Source organism: Pan troglodytes, chromosome 18 (assembly GCF_028858775.2).
Source record: "Pan troglodytes isolate AG18354 chromosome 18, NHGRI_mPanTro3-v2.0_pri, whole genome shotgun sequence".
NCBI lineage: Eukaryota > Metazoa > Chordata > Mammalia > Primates > Hominidae > Pan > Pan troglodytes.
The window spans coordinates 73,546,424-73,559,119 of record NC_072416.2 but is presented as its reverse complement, the minus strand read 5'-3'; the positions used below and the strand labels follow the sequence as shown (position 1 = coordinate 73,559,119).

General features: G+C 41.9%; 1 protein-coding gene across 7 annotated transcripts in view; it reads left to right on the top strand.

Moving 5' to 3' along the window:
- The window catches only part of TMEM170A (transmembrane protein 170A), a 53,578-nt gene extending 47,723 nt beyond the window's left edge, over nt 1–5,855 (top strand). For 6 of the 7 annotated variants that reach the window (XM_054667971.2, XM_009431241.4, XM_063796165.1 and 3 more), the window contains one exon: nt 1,420–5,855. In XM_054667971.2, coding sequence (XP_054523946.1) covers nt 1,420–1,550 — 131 coding nt within the window. In that variant the 3' untranslated portion in view covers nt 1,551–5,855. The remainder of the gene's footprint in view (nt 1–1,419) is intronic. The other variant, NM_001251955.3, reaches the window with a different exon arrangement.
- Nucleotides 5,856–12,696: the final 6,841 nt, after the last annotated feature.

Sequence of the window (12,696 nt, the reverse complement as noted above, 5' to 3'; positions counted from 1 at the left end):
TCTTTTCTTTTTAAAATTTGTATTATTTATTTATTTATTTTTATTTGAGAACAGGGTCTTGTTCTGTCACCCAGGCTGGAGTGCAGTGGCATAGTCACAACTCACTGCAGCCTTGACCTCCCTAGCTCAAGTGATCCCCCTACCTCAGCCACCCAAGCAACTAGGATTACAGGCACGTTCACTACACCCAGCTAATTTTTGTATTTTTTGTAAAGACAAGGTTTGGTCATGTTACCCAGGCTGGTCTCAAACTCCTGGGCTCAAGCGATCCTCCTGCCTCGGCCTTCCAAAATGCTGGGATTATAGGCTTGAGCCACTGTACTTGGCCGGTTCTTTTTTTTTTTGAGACAGGATCTTGTTCTGTTACCCAGGCTTGAGTGCAGTGTCGCGATGTCAGCTCACAACAACCTCCACCTCCTGGGTTCAAGCAACTCTCCTGCCTCAGCCTCCCGAGTAGTAGGGATTACAGGCACGTGCCACCACACTTGGCTAATTTTTTGTATTTTTAGTAGAGATGGGGTTTCACCATGTTGCCCAGGCTGGTCTCAAACTCCTGAGCTCAGATGATCCACCCATCTCGGCCTCCCAAAGTGCTGGGATTACAGGCGTGAGCCACCGTGCCCGGCCGGATCTATTCTTTTCAAACGAATGAAATGTTAACTTTCTTGGTACACTTTCTTGGTATAATGCTGAACTCATATAGTAACTCAAATGGGTATCTGCATAGATACAGGGGTTTTCGTTTTGTTTTTCCAATTTGCAGGAAATTATAGTGACTAACGTAATAAAAACAATCAATGACTTGGGAGACAAAGGAATCCCTGAGTATCTCTCCTCTCATGCCCTGTGAATGAATAACAACTTTATGGCTTAGAGTCCTCCTGTCTTCCCTTTTCACCCCTCTATTCCCTCCTCCATCCATTTCTTGAAGGGAACTATGAGTGTGATAGAAGGTGGAGTGGGGATTCCCTGTGGCCTGAAACATTTCTTGCTTAGTCTAACTCAAAAGATTCTTTTTCATTTGTTACCAAAAATGTATTAGGTCCCTGTTGAAGGCTAGGCATGGGGTAACTGGTAGGGGAATACAGATATTTTTGAGTTCATAATCTGGTCATGTGGGAATTGCTATCTTTGTGATTTTGATTATTTCTTCCAGATTATTTTATTCAATAAATCTAGGAGACTCTGGGTTTTAAGGAGTCAGCATCTAAAAGTGATCTTGCAAGCCATGCAATGAATACTCAAAGTGTAGAGTAGTCCACAGAAAGAACAGGGAAAACCTAACATTTCTGTAAGATTTAAATTTCAGTATAAAATCTGGAACATTCTACTCACAGTAGTATTTTAAATGTTGTATTTTCATGAGTTTGTTAACCTTCGTTTTTTGTTTTTGTTTAACATTCTTGCATTTTAAATCAGGTGCAGCTATTGCTGGAGTTTACCGAGCAGCAGGGAAGGAAATGATACCATTTGAGGCCCTCACATTGGGCACTGGACAGACATTTTGCGTCGTGGTGGTCTCCTTTTTACGGATTTTAGCTACTCTATAGCATACATCCTTATGCTGAGATGTTGAACTTAAACTTTACGGAATCCTCCAAAAGAATACATTATGGAGTGTAGTGTTTTCTTAGTTCTTCAAAGGGAAGCAACTTGGATGAACAGGAACATGAAGGACAACACATCTCAGCCTTTTCTTCATTTTGAAGCTCCTAGAATTGAAGACTTATGTGGACTCCTATTGTTCTCAACCAAAACAAGTCTTTTGGCTTTCTTTTTTGTAGATATTTAATTTAAGCAGTTTTCATGTGTACCTTTACCCAAGCCAAGTCAACAGTGTCTCTGGGGTGGCATCCTTTGCACTGAAATTTACAGTATTCTATGAGATGTCGCATATTTTGAAGAAACCGTGGAAGATACTGGTTTATTTCAAATGAGCAGAGTATGTTGTATTAAAATCTTATCTAATCTTGATTAAAATTTGGCAAACTCTTTTCTTTGCTACATCTTAGTGACAATAAATGCCAAATAGGTTTTGGTTGAGTATAGTTTTGAAAACAAATTTGGTGAAATAAAGCAGGAAAAAAAATTTAAGTATAACTCAAGTAGTGGCTTTGGTTCCACTGTTTATAAATAAAAAGTAGATAATGAATAATGTGACATTTTCTGGACAACTGTCTTGACCTCTGATTAAGATATTTTAAGAGATGTGAATTTGTTATTTTGTATGTTTTATCAAAATAAGCTAGCTAATTTAGACTTTTTAGATTTTCTGTACCACCTTTCCCTATGACTTTTAATTCTCTTAATTTTATTTCATTTAATTGGAAACATACATACCCTATTAAATGGCTTGAGTTGGAAATTTTAAGCCAGGTTTGTTTGGACATTGAGGCACACATAAGATACTTTAAGCATTCTGACATAGTTTTTCTTAGTGACTTTGGTATACTAATGACCCTTGAGAAACTATAGAAGCGCATCTGAAACTAGAGTTAGTGGTTTTTGATTTTTTAGCTTAATGTGTTTACCTAGTGGTAACTCTTCAGCCCACTTTTACAGTATTGGGTATCAACTCCCAGAAAGTGCCTAAAGTTTAATGTTCAGATATGTACCCACTCTCCCCTTTACATTTTTATTCAAAAGAATTTATATCTTTAAAGAGATTTAAATATCAAGAGTTTTTTTAAAACTTAATTTTAGCTATTTAAATTTATTCTACTGCCTAACTTTCGTTTTCATTAAAAGGCCTGAAAACTGTGACTCTTTGAGAGGGAAAGAATCGCAGAAATTAAGTATTTAATGTGATCCTTTCCACCTAAACTGTTTTGTATGGAATATAATCAGTGTGGTGGTAGTGGTGGTGGTTATCTGCAAAATAGTTTCTGGTGATTAAATCTGACTTTTTTCTTTTTTTTTTTTTTTTTAATGAGACGGAGTCTCACTGTGTTGCCCAGGCTGGAGTGCAGTGGTGCAATCTCAGCTCACTCCAACCTCTGCCACCCGGGTTCAGGTGATTCTCCTGCCTCAGTTTCCTGAGTAGCTGGGATTACAGGCACCTGCCACCGTGCCCGGCTAATTTTTGTATTTTTAGTAGAGATAGATTTCACCATCTTGCCCAGGCTGGTCTTGAACTCCTGACCTTGTGATCCACCCGCCTCGGCCTCCCAAAGTGCTGGGATTACAGGCGTGAGCCACCGCGCCTGGCCATAAATCTGACATCTTTAAAGGAAAGTTTTCATTGTGAGATTAAGGCTTAACAGCCCATGAGGTCATATACACATGAACGTATCTATTCCATTTAAAGCAATACGCACTCTGGCTTCTGATTAAAAATAGCCAGGAGGAGAGTCTCCGAATCTACTGTGATTCTGGAGTCTGCCCAATTTGGAAAAAAAAAAAAAAGAAAAAAGTCAGGAGGACCAATTTGCCAGGGAAACTCATAGAAAAGAATTACAAAGAGATCACAAAAACTGGACATATTCTTTTGACTAATTAGACCACTTATGGCTGGGCGCAGTGGCTCACACCTATAATCCCAGCACTTTGGGAGGTCGATGTGGGAGGATTGCTTGAGCCCAAGAGTTCAAGACTGGTCTGGGCAACATAGTGAGACCTTGTCTCTACTACAAAATAAAAAAAATTAGCTGGGCGTGGCCTCAGCTACTCAAGAGGCTAAAGTGGGAGGATCACTTGTGCCTGGGAGGTTCAGGCTGCTGTGAGCCAAGACCACGCCACTGAACTCCAGCTTAGGCCACAGGGCAAGACCCTGTCTTAAAATAATATTACTAATTTTGGTAATTATCAAAACTATAGTGACATATACACGGGCAGAAACTTAGAGTTGTAATGCAGCCAAATATTCTTACAAATTCCCTAACAAGAAGCTCAAATCTTTCTCACAGGCAAATTGTAAAAATTCTAGTTTTTTGTTTAAAGAGCTGTGATTTTCAAAAGTATCCCTTCAGTTTAAGAAATCTGGGGAATTGGTAACTTTTCTTATGGGAAATGATTGCCATCATCTCTACTGAAGGATGCCTCTTACTGAAAAATGTCTTTTGAAGGAGTTCTTGCCTAAAGCATTCTTTGGAAGTAATTTCATACACTAAACATATAGACCAGTAGTTAGTTGGCCCCTCCTCTTAAACAGTAACTTTTGAAGTACTGATACATGATTAAAATGTTAGATATTTTTCACTGGAGCTAAGACATAAAATTAGGGCATTTTGAAAGGTGTATTTGTTTCTGTTTCTTGTTTGATATATTTTGGTTATCTACTCTTTTAAAAAACTAAACGTATAAAAGGTATCTTCAAATTACTGAGTGTTTCATCCATCCCAGTAGGTGAAGTATTCTCCAGTGAATAAATCTATATATATATATAGATTTTAAATAGCTTGAGCGGTGTAGCTTGAAATGTTTTCAGGGAAAGACTATTTGAATCATAAGGAATAGCTTTGATTTTCTTTTTTATGTCTCAAATATAGAATTATTTGGGGGTGGTCACTCAGATGGAAGAATATTGGCAATTGTGTTGAACATTTTACCTTATATAGTTTTGAGAATTTTTGCCAAAAACTGATTTCTTAGAAATATCCTCCCCCAGCTGTGCTTTGGTTTTTTGGTTTTTTTGTTTTGAGACGGAGTCTTGCTCTGTCGCCCAGGCTGGAGTGCAGTGGCATGATCTCGGCTCACTGCAAGCTCCGCCTCCCGGATTCACGCCATTCTCCTGCCTCAGCCTCCCGAGTAGCTGGGACTACGGACGTCCACCACCATGCCCAGCTAATTTTTTGTATTTTTAGTAGAGACGGGGTTTCACCGTGTTAGCCAGGATGGTCTCAATCTCCTGACACACCTCCACCTCCCAAAGTGCTGGGATTACAGGCATGAGCCACCACGCCCGGCCTATGCTTTGTTTTTTAAAAAAAAAGAAATGCAAGAGAGGGAGGGAGGCAGCCTCCTGACCATAAAAGCTGATTTCTTGATTTTTTTTTCTTTTTTTTTTGAAATGGAGTCTTGCTCTGTCTCCAAGGCTGGAGTGCAGTGGCATGGTCTCAGCTCACTGCAGCCTCCGTTTCCTGGGTTCAAGTGATTCTCCTGCCTTGGCCGCTGAGTAGCTAGGATTACTGGCACCCGCCACAAGGCCCAGCTAATTTTTGTATTTTTAGTAGAGACAGGGTTTGATTATGTTGGACAGGCTGGTCTCAAACTCCTGACTTCAAGTGATCCACCCGCCTCGGCCTCCCAACGTGATGGGACTATAGACATGAGCCATCGTGCTTGGCCTTCTTGATTCTTGAATACGGGGTTTTGAGGTGAAAGCATTTCATGAAAACTTAAGTTCATACACAAGAGCATCATGAATATTCTAAAAGAGGTATCTGTGCTTTTTTTGTGACCACAAAATATTACTTCTTATGAAATGTTTACACTAGGTGAGGAAAAGTTCATTAATTACCTTTAAACCGTTCCTTATTTTTTTAAAGATTTTAAATTGTATTTTGGCTTTTGCCTCCAGTATCCTTTCTGGTTGCTCTGGTTTGAATTAAGTTCCTATTATGCTGCAGCACATATCAACCTTCCCTAAGTAACCATTTCCTGGAATGTGAAGCATCGGTGCCATTAGCAGACCATATGCAGAAATGTCATGTACTTGCATTTCTTTTTTGTGCACTCTATAAGGCTGGTTGTGACTCAAATCAGCTTAACTTTTTATATTATGTTATTTCACTAACTGCTACAGTCAAAATGATCAAATCTTTGTACAATAGAAAATTATTTAAATTTTATTTTTCTACTGACATTTCTAATTCTAGTGTAAATGTTTATCAATAAAAAATTACTTTCAATTCTGAGTTGGAATTATATTTCTTTTTGGTGGCTAATGAGTTTAATCTTTTGTAATAAAATTGACTTCAGTTTTCATTTTTAAATAACTTAATATCTAGCATGTGTAACTTTTTTTATGTTCTACTTCTTACTAATTTATGACAAAATTCTTGTTCAAAGTTGTGATTAAACCGTACTTAACATGTGAACTTGAAATTCTTACTAACTCTACTTGCTGGGCCATATATTCCCATCAAGAAACTTTTGTTTGATTCTATGCAGGAATAGGTGAGTATTGATACAGTGTGTGAAAATGTATTATTTTAATAGTAAGTCCACATGAAGAGAAGCTTCGTCGTGTTTGGTTAATTTAATACCCTTGGTGACATCATAAATCTCACTGTTCTGCCATTTTTAACAAATGGGACTAAGTTGGGTAGTTTACCTCATGGTCACAAGATTGCTGCAGTTCCAGCCATTGCAGACACATTCAGAGAATGTCTGGCAGGAGATTGCCCATTCATTCCTTCTAATTTTCTAAAGTTGAGGTTTAACATGCAGTAAAGTGTACAAATCTTAAAATGTATAGCTTAATGAATTTTACATATATATATACTTAATGTGACTAATAGATCAAGAGACAGAATGTTTCTAGCACCCCGGAAAGATACGTACACAGTTCAGACAGAAGACCCCAAGAATGTATATGTATCTGGGAGTAAAGGTGCTGAGATCGGCAGGGAGGACACCCTAAATTATTACCGAGAAAACAGAACAGTGAGCCAGGAATCTTTAGGGAGTTGGAGGGATTTGTGCTGTGGCCAAGTGGAGAGCCCTGTCCAAAGGAGTCAGCTATTGCTTGGCTCCAGCCTGTTTCTGCTTTATTCGATGATTAACCCAATCTTGCCAGATACTTATTTTCAAGAGAAGCTGGAAATCTAGGTTACTGTTTGAAATCTCTCCATTTTTAAGTGTTAGCAACTAATTTAAACTTGCGTAAAACACTTTTATTATTTATTTATTTATTTAGAGACACAGTCTCGCTCTGTTGCCCAGGCTGGAGTATAGTGGCGCGATCTTGGCTCACTGCAATCTTCACCTCCCAAGTTCAAGTGATTCTCCTGCCTCAGCCTCCCAAGTAGCTGGGATTACAGATGTGCGCCCCCAAACCTGGCTAATTTTTGTATTTTTAGTAGAGACGAGGTTTCACGGTGTTGGCCAGGACGGTCTCGAACTCCTGACCTCAAATGGTCCGCCCACCTTGGCTTCCCAAAGTGCTGGAATTACAGCCGCGAGCCACCTGTAATTGTGTGCCTTGCCGTAAAACACTTTTAAGTCATTACAATACATGATTTTAAGCTGGATTTGGCCTGCTCACCACCATTTTTTTTTTCATCTCAACTATTAGAAAGTAATTCCCACTCTGATTACCCTTAAAGCGGTCAGAAACTCTAGTTGTAAATCTGAACAATCACATGGAGTGCTAGGAGAAATGGGTGCTGGGGAGTGTCTGCCAGAGAACGCAATGGCTCCTGTTCCCCAGACTCACCCCCAGTGATAGGGCAAAAGGGTACATCCTGATTTGTTGCTGTAGGACACCATTTATGCTGTCCAAGGTAAATGAGGCCAAGAATGGTCAACTTCCAAATACTGGGTTCAAATTTTACATCTATTTTTCTATTACTCTCCCATAAGAAAAGTGTGCTTAGGCCGGGTGCAGTGGCTCATGCCTGTAATCCCAGCACTTTGGGAGCCCGAGGTGGGCAGATCACCTGAGGTCAGGAGTTCCAGATCAGCCTGACCAACATGGAGAAACCCTGTCTATACTAAAAATACAAAATTAGCCACACGTGGTGGTGTATGCCAGTAATCCCAGCTACTTGGGAGGCTGAGGCAGGAGAATCGCTTGAACCCAGGAAGCGGAGGTTGCAGTGAGCCGAGATCACGCTATTGCGCTCCAGCCTGGGCAACAAGAGTGAAACTCCATCTCAAAAAAAAAAAAAAATGTGCTTAAATGGATCATAAACCTAAACGCAAGAACTACAACTCTTAGAAAAAAATAAGCGTAAATGTTATGATCTTGGCTTAGGTAAAGCTTTCTTAGATACAATTCCAAAAGCACGAGGGAAAATAAACAAAAATAGATAAATTGGACTTCATCAAAATTAAAAACAACTTTGAAGGACACCTTCAAGAAAGTATGAATAGCCAGACACGGTGGCTCATGCCTGTAATCCCAGCAATTTGGGAGGCCCGGGTGGGAGGACTGGTTTAGGTCATGAGTTTGAGATCAGCCTGGGTAACACAGCAAGACCCTATCTTTACAAAATATATGTATTTTTAAAAGTTAGCTGGGTGTGGTTGTGTGCACCTGAAGTTCTAGTTACTCAGGAGGCTGAGGTGGGAGGATTGCTTGAACCCAGGAGTTGGAGGCTACAGTGGGGCTATGCACCACTGCACTCCAGCCTGGGCAATAGAGCAGGATGCTGTCTTTCAAAAAAAGTGCAAACCTCAAAAAATATGAGGAAATATGTTCAAGTCACAAAGGACTGGACCAGCCTGGTGGTGGACCAACTGGACCAACATGGTGAAACCCCGTCTTTACAAAAGGTATAAAAGTTAGCTAGGCGTGGCCAGGCGCGGTGGCTCACACCTGTAATCCCAGCACTTTGGGAGGCTGAGGCGGGTGGATCACAAGGTCAGGAGATCGAGACTAGCCTGGCCAACATGGTGAAACCCTGTCTCTACTAATAATACAAACATTAGCCGGGTGTGGTGGTGCATACCTGTAATCCCAGCTACTCAGGAGGCTGAGGCAGGAGAATCGCTTGAACCTGGGAGGTGGAGGTTGTGGTCAGCCAAGATCATGCCATTGCACTCCAGCCTGGGCAACAACAGCAAGACTCAGTCTCAAAAAAAAAAAAAATAATAATAATAATAATAACAATAATTAGCTAGGCGTGATGGTGCGCCCCTGTAGTCCCAGCTACTCAGGAGGCTGAGGTGGGACGATTGCCTGAGACCAGGGAGGTTGAGGCTGCAGTGAGCCGTGATGGCACCACTACACTCCAGCGTGAGCAACAGTGAGAACCCATTTCAAAACAAACAAAAAAACTTAAACATCAACAAAAAGAACCCAATTTTTAAATGGGCAAAGGCCAGACGCAGTGGCTCACGCCTGTAATCCCAGCACTTTGGGAGGCCGAGGTGGGCAGATCACGAGGTCAGGAGATCGAGACCATGGTGGCTAACACAGTGAAACCCCGTTTCTACTAAAAATACAAAAAATTAGCCGGTTGTGGTGGCGGGCGCCTGTACTCAGGAGGCTGAGGCAGGAGAATGGCGTGAACCCGGTAGGTGGAGCTTGCAGTGAGCCGAGATCACACCACTGCACTCCAGCCTGGGCGACAAAACTAGACTCTGTCTTAAAAATAAAATAAAATAATAATAAAATAATAAAATAAAATAAAATAAAATGGGCAAAACAGGCACAGTGGCTCACACCTGTAATCCCAGCACTTTGGGAGGCTGAGGTGGGTGGATCACTTGAGGTCAGGAGTTCGAGACCAGCCTGACCAAAATGATGAAACCCCATCTCTACTAAAAATACAAAAATTAGCCATGCCTTGTGGCTCACACCTGTGGTCCCAGCTACTCGGGAGGCTCAGGCAGGTGAATCGCTGGAACCCGGGAGGCAGAGCTTGCAATGAGCTGAGATCACGCCACTGCACTCCAGCCTGGGCAGCAGAGCAAGACTCCATCTCAAAAAAATAAATAAAAATAAAAAGGGCAAAACATCTCAAAAGATATTTCTCCAACGAACATATACAATGGCCAATTAGGACATGAAAAGATGCTTAACTCCATTAGTCATCAGGAAAGTGCAAATCAAAACTACAGTGAGATGCCACTTCACACCAACTAGGAAGGCTAGAATAAAAGAGGGTATTGGAGGCCGGGCGCGGTGGCTCACGCCTGTAATCCCAGCACTCTGGGAGGCCGAGGCGGGCGGATCACCTGAGGTCAGAAGTTCAAGACCAGCCTGGCCATGGTGAAACCCCGTCTCTACTAAAAATACAAAAAATTAGCCGGGCGTGGTGGTGTGTGCCTGTAATCCCATCTACTCGGGAGGCTGAGGCAGGAGAATCGCTTGAACCCGGGAGGCGGAAGTTGCAGTGAGCCAAGATGACGCCATTGCACTCCAGCCTGGGCAACAAGAGTGAAACTCCGTCTCAAAAAAAAAAAAAAAAGAGGGTATTGGCAAGGGGATAAAGAAATTGTAACCATCACATGCTGCTGGTGAGAATATAACATGGTACAACTGCTTTGGAAAACACTTTGGCAGTTCTTCAAAAGGTTTTGTTTTTTGTTTTGAGACGGAGTCTTGCTCTGTTGCCCAGGCTGGAGTGCAGTGGCGCAGTCTCGGCTTACTGCAGCCTCTGCCTCCTGGGTTCCAGCAATTCTCCTGCCTCAGCCTCCTGGGTAGCTGGGATTACAGGCGCACACCACCACACCTGGCTAATTTTTGTATTTTTAGTAGAGATGGGGTTTCACCATGTTGGCCAGGCTGGTCTCAAACTCCTAACCTCAGGTGATCTGCCTGCCTCGGCCTCCCAAAGTTCTGGGATTACAGGCGTGAGCCACCGCGCCTGGCCTCAAAAGTTTTTTTTTTAAAGTTATTATATGATCAGGCAATCCCACTTAGGATATACCTAAGAGAAATGAACTTTGAAAATGTGAAATGTGAAAGAAGCCAGACCCCAAAGACCACATGTTGTCTGATTCCATTTATATGAAATAAATGTTCAGAATAAGCAAATCTATAGAAGTTGGTGTTTGAGGAGAAACAAAGAATGAGCATGAATGGGGAATGAGAAAGGGTTTATTTTGGGGGCAATAAAAATGTTCTAAATGGATTTCGTGATGATTGTGCAAGTCTGAATATACCAAAAACTATTGAATTGTGCATTTTTAAATTTTATTTTATTGAGACGGAGTCTTACTCTGTCACCCAGGCTACAGTGCAATGGCAAGATCTCGGCTCACTGCAACCTCTGCCTCCTGGGTTCAAGCAATTCTCCCACCTCAGCCTCCTGAGTACCTGGGATTACAGGCACATGCCATCATGCCCAGCTAATTTTTGTATTTTTGTAGAGATGGGGTTTCACTATGTTAGCCAGGCTGGTCTTGAACTCCTGACCTCAGGTAGTCCACCTCCCTCAGCCTCCTAAAGTGCTGGGATTACAGGCGTGAGCCACTACGCCTGGCCTGAGTTGTGCACTTAAATGGGTACATTTTATGGTGTGTGAATTGTGTCTCAATAAGGCTTTTTTTTTTTTTTTTTTTTTTTTTTTTTTGTTGAGACAGAGTCTCGCTCTGTCACCCAGGCCGGAGTGCAGTGGCACGATCTCGGCTCACTGCAAGCTTCGCCTCCCAGGTTCATGCCATTCTCCAGCCTCAGCCTCCCGAGTAGCTGGGACTACAGGCGCCTGCCACCACGCCCGGCTACTTTTTTATATTTTTTAGTACAGACGGGGTTTCACCGTGTTAGCCAGGATGATCTCGATCTCCTGACCTTGTGATCCACCTGCCTCGGCCTCCCAATCAATAAGGCTATTTTTAAAAGTTTGCTGGTATAGAGCCATTGTAATGTCTTATTAATCACATGCATGTCTCATCTATTCCTTGATTCACAAAAGATTTATTTCTTGATTTCCTGGATTTACAGACCCAGTCTAGTCCAGAGTGTCAATGAGGAGCAATTTCAGCTGACAAAAACTCATATTTGTATACAAGATAAACAAATAGTTGCCGGGCACGGTGGCTCACGCCTGTAATCCCAACATTTTGGGAGGTCGAGGCAGGCGGATTGCCTGAGGTCGAGAGTTTGAGACCAGTCTAGCTAACATGGTGAAACCCCGTCTCTACTAAAAATACAAAAAAAATAGCCAGGCGTGGTGGCGTGCGCCTGTAATCCCAGCTACTTGGGAGGCTGAGGCAGGGGAATTGCTTGAACCAGGGAGGTGGGGGTTGCATTGAGCCGAGATCGCACCACTGCACTCCAGCCTGGGCGACAGAGAGAGACTCCATCTCAAAAATAAACAAAACCAAATAGTGTGGTAGTCATTGGTGTCTCTTCTGAATTTGCCTCTGATTGTTACCTCATAAATAGATCATTAAAATGTTTTAATCTGAAGAAATGGTAAAGATTATATATGGTTGTACTTCCATATGGTTTAACTTGAAGGGTTCCTGTGGATGATAGCTGCATTCCTGAATAGTCAATTCTTTGTATTCACAGTAGTTATGGCTATAAAGTTGTAGAGAACATTGAATTAGCAAAAACTGAACCATGGGTCCTGGGAGAAATACAGGGTTAGGTTCCTGTGAACCTCTGGTCAACACTTTTGTCAACTGATCAGTATGTAACTTTGTTTTATGTGTGTTTCAGTTCAAAGACACCTTATTTAATATGTATTTCTTAAAAATAATCTGCAGTATTTACAATAAAATTTCAATGACAGTAGTTTGGTGTAATGTACTCTAGTGTACTCAGATTGCACTACTTTTTTTTTTTTTTTTTTTTGAGTCAGTCTTGCCCTTTTGTCTAGGCTGGAGTGCAATGGCATGGTCTTGGCTCACTGCCACCTCCGACTCCCAGGTTCAAACGATTTTCCTGTTTCAGCCTCCCGAGTAGCTGGGATTACAGGCGCCCACCACCACACCCAGCTAATTTTTGTATTTTTAGTAGAGACAGGGTTTCACCATGTTGGCCAGGATGGTCTTGAACTCCTGACCTTGTGATCCGCCCACCTCAGCCTCCCAAAGTGCTGGGATTACAGGTGTGAGCCACCACGTCCAGCCTGT